Here is a 7,498-nt window from a genome sequence, read left to right as displayed (position 1 = left end):
CAGTGATTACAGCGGGTGATGTACACACAGGGTGACCGGGCTGCTGCCAGTGATTACAGCGGGTGATCTGCACAAGCATTGGAGTACATGGTTCCTGCGGCCTGACACTGGGAGCACCATGACAACAGCACACAGTATAATACACAGTGTGTACAGGGAGGTTGTCACTGACAACAGATCACACACACAGGAGAAGGGGAGGTGAAGTGAAGCGCGCAGCACGTGACGAGCCAGGCATTCCTCAGGAGGGGGCGGGGAGCAGCCGCCATCTTAGGAGCAGCAGCTGCCGCCATCAGCCGGGCACGGAATGAGCGCAGCGGTACCGCATCACGTGCGCAGCGCGCTATACCGGGCGGCTGGTCGCCAGGTCACATGACGAGCGCAGGCTGCCGTTCGCTACACCTTCTCCTCAGCCAGAGGACACCGGTGACCTGAACCCGTCATACGCCCCCTGCCTGTGACCCGGAGACACAGCCTTGTCATGGTCTGTACGCGGGAAGCCCCGGTCTAGCCATTATCACTGCGCTGGCAGCGATTACCGGTATCTCCTCCACAGCCGTAATACCGAGCGCAGCTGCTACCCCGTTACCGGCCCCATATGTACCGGACACCGCAGCTGATAGCGGGCGGAGTCTATAAGCCAGCACACGGGTCTCCCGTTGTATCCGGCCCCGTCTGCAACCACGGTGCCCTATACATGCCAGAGACCGCTGTATATGATCCCACACAGCCAGTCACCTATATATAGTATATGTACCGGCCAGGCACTAACCCAACACTATACACACACAGCTAGTCACCTATATATAGTATATGTACCGGCCAGGCACTAACCCAACACTATACACACACAGCTAGTCACCTATATATATATGTACCGGCCAGGCACTAACCCAACACTATACACACACAGCTAGTCACCTATATATAGTATATGTACCGGCCAGGCACTAACCCAACACTATACACACACAGCTAGTCACCTATATATAGTATATGTACCGGCCAGGCACTAACCCAACACTATACACACACAGCTAGTCACCTATATATAGTATATGTACCGGCCAGGCGCTGCCCCTAGTCACCTATATATAGTACATGTACCGGCCAGGTACTGCCCCAACACTATACACAGCTAGTCACCTATATATAGTATATGTACCGGCCAGGCACTAGCCCAACACTATACACAGCTAGTCACCTATATATAGATATGTACCAGCCAGGCACTGCCCCAACGCTACACCAGCTAGTCACCTATATATAGTATATGTACCAGCCAGGCACTGCCCCAACACTATACACAGCTAATCACCTATAATATATAGTATATGGACCAGCCAGGCGCTGCCCCAACACTATACACACACAGCTAGTCACCTATATATAGTATATGTACAGGCCAGGCGCTGCCCCAACACTACACAGTCATATATAGTATATGTACAGGCCAGGCGCTGCCCCAACACTATACACACGCAGCTAGTCACCTATATATAGTATATGTACAGGGCAGGCACTGCCCCAACACTACACAGTCATATATAGTATATGTACAGGCCAGGCGCTGCCCCAACACTATACACACACAGCTAGTCACCTATATATAGTATACGTAACGGCCAGGCACTACCCCAACACAGATACACAGCTAGTCACCTATGATACATATAGACAGGTGCTCCTTACACAGACCAATACTACATCAGGTACATACATATACTATGGTATACCGCCACCAGCTGCACTGTGTATGCCTATAGACCTAATGGGTCAATGCTCTGTATTTACCCAACGTGTAACTAATCTCATAACACCAGGCATCACTGCAATGTCCAGTTGCACAAAGCCATTTATGTAATGCCAACATTGCAAGTTCACCCTTTGCACCTCTACATCCTACGATGCCAGCAGTTGCCATGCTCCCAGGTGCTGGCGATGTGCCGATAGCTATGGTAATGCAAGCAGCACAAGTTTTCCTAGTCACCTTTATTGGGTGCAAGGCAAAACTTGGTATGTAGATGAATGAGATCAGCCATACCAGGCTAGCTGAATGGAATTTCCTTGTATAGACACTGCACCCTGCAATTTAAATACCAAGTATACACAGCCTGGCCAATGCCTATATAATGTAAACACAGACCGGCTGATCTATATATATATATATATATATATATATTATACACAGCCTGGCCAATACCTAATATAATATAAAATGTACACCCACCATTGTCGATGCCTATATACAACACAGCATGGTGGATGACTAATATATGACCATGTATATACAACCGGGCAGCTGCCCATATAGATATGAGGTAGAGGAGATGTGAGATAGGTATGCAATATAAAAATAAATAAATATATATATATATAAGCTGTGATACGAGGTAAAGGAGCAATGGGATGAATATATGTGGTATATAGGAGATATGTGATATACAGATAGACTATGAGGTTAAGGAGATGTGATATAGTGGAGATATGCGATATACAGCTAGAGAATATACCAGGTATAGATGTGCAATATAAGTGGTATAGCGGATGGATATATATATATATATACACACACACACACACACACATACATATGCACACACACATAATATATGTAAGCGCTATATATGTATATATTCGGGGACACACACCCACCTTCTCGCACAGCGTCTTGACCTGGCTCTCGGTCAGCTGCTTGCACTCATTCAGCTGCTCGATCCACTGATCCAGCTCCTTGGTGAAGGGCTTTTCGTCCATGCTGAGGGCCGGCCTGGAGGCACAGAGGAGGAGACGGCTCGCAGAGGCCGCACTGGCTGCTGTCACTGATGGGGGGAGGAGGCGGTCAGATCACGCCGGCAAGGGGAGCACCCCCCGAGATCACACCGGCACTGCGGGACCCCGGAGCGGTGGGAGACCTAATGCGCTGGTTACACAGAGCCGGCTGGGAAACCAGGACACCTTCCGTTACCCGCTGCTGCTGACGGTGGCGGCTGCTCCCTCAGATCGCCGGCCCGGTGCCTCCTCCCAGCCTCTCCAGTGCTGTGTAATGGCCGCCGTGACGTCATACACCCCTCCTTTATCACCCCCGCCGCCTCCCAGCGCCCAGGCGCTAACGTCACTTCCTGGCCCCGCCCCTCAGAAACACGCCCTCTGCCCTCACCTTTCATTTATTGTCAGCCAGCACGTAGTAAGGGTGTGGTGGGTGACGTCACCGCGCAGCTGTCCCTCCCCCCAGCTCATGCACAAGCAGCAGCAATGTTGCAGTATGTGTGTTTGTATGTGGTGGTGGTGCCGTGGTGAGGTCATTGTTGTGTGCTCACTGATAATGTTGCACAGACTGAGGATTCTGGGCCTGATTCAGAGCCGCTCGTAGGCGGCCACTTGTTCACTCTGAGCGATGTTCGCACAATTGCGCATGCGTATGGGTCGTAATGCGCATGCACCAACCAGTCATTGCAGTCGGAAATCGTGCGCTCGTAAAACAGCGAGGGGCTGCTAATTTGATTGACAGAATGTACCGTTTGTGGGTGGTAACGGGAAGGTGCTTGAAAATGGGGGAGTGGTTGTGCAAACGCAGGCGTGCCTAACGGTGAAAAGGGCGTTTAATGGGAGTGCATAATTAGTAAAGGAGTGTCATCGACCACGTCACTTGGTTGTCTTTTAGCCTGAACTGCTCGCAGTATTGGGGGAAAGAAAAACCTACCACAAGCACTGCTAGCAGTTCAGATGCCTTTCGATGTTCCCGATTAATCTAATAAATACCGGAGATGACGTGTGATGCGAACGGCAAAGGGGCGTCTTTACAAAATAGCGAGCGCATTTTTAGTAAAAGAAAATACAAAGGGACTGCGCTACATGAATCACAGCAATAAAATTTTACTGTATATAGTTTATTGTAAATTGTAAACAAATTTAATTAATAACATAAGTACACATAATAATAAAAAGCATTAATGAAACAGAATGATTGCAATACAATGTGTGAGCAAATTCTTCCTAATAGGAAAGATATTAATGCTAATAAATATAAAAAAGAATCAATCCTCCAAGAAAAAATATTCAATACGCATTGCAGGGAGTAAAAAATATATATATATAAATATTCAATTGATACAATTATATCTGCTTCGGAGTGTGGGTTTTGTGGTGATCACTAATGTTCCATAAAGGGGAGCCACTTTTATTCACAGACTAAATAAGTTGTTGACACTGCAGTGTGTAGATCGTATAAATAGGTTAAAAGAAGGTAAACAGCCGGCAACTTCTTTTATCCGTGCTAAATACTAATAAATGTCACTTTTTCCTCTGATGAAAATACCTGGAGTAAAGAAACTAGTTAGGAGACTGCTGGGGAGATCGTTTGATCCTCCTTATTACTTACTGGACACCCTAAGGACTGCAGGGACCTGCTCAGGAAGTTTGTGGATACATCACCTGGTTATTGTGTTAATACATCTACGGTGGACTCATTAATACACCTGCGTTGGAGCCACTCACATGCAGTTTTTCTTCTCAGGATTATTGGAGAAGCAACGGCCATCCCGACGGTTCTGTGCGGCTGATGTGCACCGCTCTGGGCTAGATAGAGACGTCGGTCTCTGAGCTTTTGAGAGGAGCTTACAGCACAGACCAGCGATTTCTACGCTGAATACCCCTGGATAACTTCAGTGCTATCATTACACCTATTTCAAGTGGTAAGCAATCCACTGATATCACCATTCGTGACATTTATTAGTATTTAGCGCGGATAAAAGCAGTTGCCGGCTGTTTACCTTCTTTTAACCTATTTATACGATCTACACACTGCAGTGTCAACAACTTATTTATTCTGTGAATAAAAGTGGCTTCCCTTTATGGAACATTAGTGATCACCACAAAACTACATTTTGATGGAGACATTGGGCCTGATTCAAAGCCGCTCGTAAGCGGCCGCTCGTTCGCTCCGAGCGATGTTTGCCCAAGTGCGCATGCGTACGGATCGTTATACGCATGCGTGAATCAGTCAGAGCGGTCGAAATTCATGTGCTCGCAAAATAGCGAATGCCTGATAATTTGAGTGACAGAATGAGGCGTATGTGGGTGGTAACAGGGGAAGGTGCTTGAAAACGGGGAGTGGAGATCAGAACGCAGGCGTGCTTAAAGGTCAAAACGGGCGTTTTATGGGTGTGCATAATTAGAACAGCAGCGTCATTGACCACGTCACTGGGTTATTTTATAGCCAGAACTGCTCGCAAGATTGTGGTAGCAAAAACCAACCACAAGAATAGCGAGCAGTTCATACGCTGGTCGATGTACTCGATTAATCTAATAAATAGCGGACATGACATAGGATGCGAGCGGCCAGGGGGCGTATTTTTGAAAAAAACGACCGCAAGTTTTGTTCGCTCGTTCAGACCTAGAGGCATGAACAGACCGCAAAGAGCGAACGGTTCATTTGAATAGCCACCCCTATTTTCTGGACGAGCGAGCGCTAATTGCGTCCGGCTCTGAATCAGGCCCATTGTTTCACTTGTTTAAGCCCACACTCCAGAGCAGATATATATATATATTTTTTTTACTCCCTGTAATACGTATTGAATATTTTTTCTTGGAGGATTGATTCTTTTTTATATTTATTAGCATGAATATCTTTCCTATTAGGAAGAATTTGCTCACACATTGTATTGCAATCATTCTGTTTCATTAATGCTTTTTATTATTATGTGTACTTATGTTATTAATTAAATTTGTTTACAATTTACAATAAACTATATACAGTAAAGTTTTATTGCTGTGATTGATATAGCGCAGTCCCTTTGTATTTTCTTTTGTTATCTATGGTCAAGGAACTACAGAGTTCCTTTGGGACAGCTGCTTAATCAGTCACAGCACCTCGCTCTGCAATTCATCTCTGGGCAAATTAGCGCCGACTGGTTTTTTCTTGTTTTGTGTGCATTTTTAGTACGCTCGCTCAGACATAGAGGCATCAACACACCGCAAAGAGCGAGCGCTCAATTTAAATATCCGGCCCCTTTTTTAGAACGAGCGTCCGCTAATAGCGTCCGGCTCTGAATCAGGCCCTCTGTTTGCACTATAATTACACTGAACAACTTTGTGCCTGTAGTTTTATGCAGAATAGGTTATTACCAGGGTAATGTCTAAATCCACTTCACGGAGAGGACCCTGACGTCATCAAATTTAAAGTCCATTTTGAGTACCTTCTTTACTAAACACTGTATATATATATATATATATATATATATATATATATATATATAAAATTGTTTTTCTATAGCTCCACCCACAGTTCCTGAATCTATTTTTCCAGAATAATAGCCCTGGTTGTTACTATGGTGATGCTGATGCAAGCTGTATTTTATTATGATTATTTTTTATTGATAAGGCACCATAAGGGTTTGTACAAGGGGATAAAACTGGCAAGAAACATAAGTGCAGATATATAAATTCACTTAGATGCATAAGAGCTATATTCATTATGTTAATTAAAATGCTGAATCGCAACTAGCGCCAGAGCAATTCATCATTGCTCCAGCACGGAGGCAGCTGATCCGAAAATCAGCTGTCTCCCCGAATGTTTTCACGGCTACTTACGTATAACTAGAGTTCACGCAGGCACACACAGCCCCGGCAGAAGGAGTTGGACAGGGGCAGAGGGATCTGAAAGGATCTCTCTTAGCAACCCCGGGACTCCTTTGCATAGGAAAGAAGCGGGTGTGCGGGAGCAAATGTCATCTGAAGATGGCGCATGCTCCCGCAGTCAAGCTCCGAAAATATATTTTTCGGAGCTTGGTGAATTTCTGTCCCAATACTAGTGTTTGAGGACAGCTGGCCACATCGGGAGACAAAGGTACACTATCTGTGATATCTTCTGCATTACCTTTATGATGAATGGCCCCAAAACTTAATTTTTCCAAAAGTAGGTGTAAAGGTTAATTTTTCACCTGCTGTTGTTGAAATTAAGTGATAATGAATAGAGCCCTATGTAACCACTTTGTTGGCAAGTAGTTTGTCTAAAAATACCTCAGGAATGGTCAATTAACAAAAAAAATAATCGGGAGACTAATATCTTTATAATCTTTGCAGAAATGTGGCCTAGGGGGTGTCCAGCCTTACCCCCTCACCCGTATTACATATTCCCATCTCCTGTAGCATTACATATACCGATGTGACATCCCTGCTACTTTACGTCCTGTATATGCAATTATGCAGAGCGCAGCGGTGCGTGTGACATGAAGCTCAGAGCAGACCGATCAGTCCCTGCTGAGTAGGAAGTAGCAGCCCGCTCTGAGAGTGCATGCAGAGATCGTCGTGTGCTGAGCAAAACCAGTTCCCCTCCAAGCACTTGCAGTCTTGTATTAGCGCCGCTCTCCAACTCCAGAATGCCAAATGCAAGGAATTCTGTGGCACAAAAAGCATGTGATATTGGCAGTCACTGATTGCTGATGTCACGTCTCTTACAAGCAAGAGAAGAAACTAACCACTATCCCCCAATACCTGG

The 7,498-nt window shown here is 45.7% G+C and overlaps 1 protein-coding gene across 1 annotated transcript in view; it reads right to left on the bottom strand.

The window, feature by feature from the left end:
- PPP2CA (protein phosphatase 2 catalytic subunit alpha) overlaps positions 1 to 3,094 on the bottom strand; it is a 17,819-nt gene extending 14,725 nt beyond the window's left edge. Inside the window, exon 1 of the mRNA XM_088478226.1 lies at positions 2,656 to 3,094. Coding sequence (XP_088334352.1) covers positions 2,656 to 2,757 — 102 coding nt within the window. The 5' untranslated portion in view covers positions 2,758 to 3,094. The remainder of the gene's footprint in view (positions 1 to 2,655) is intronic.
- Positions 3,095 to 7,498: the final 4,404 nt, after the last annotated feature.

Source organism: Taudactylus pleione, unplaced genomic scaffold (assembly GCF_031769625.1).
Source record: "Taudactylus pleione unplaced genomic scaffold, aTauple2 ptg000212l, whole genome shotgun sequence".
NCBI classification, from domain to species: Eukaryota; Metazoa; Chordata; class Amphibia; order Anura; family Myobatrachidae; genus Taudactylus; species Taudactylus pleione.
This window is presented reverse-complemented; position numbering and strand designations above follow the sequence as displayed.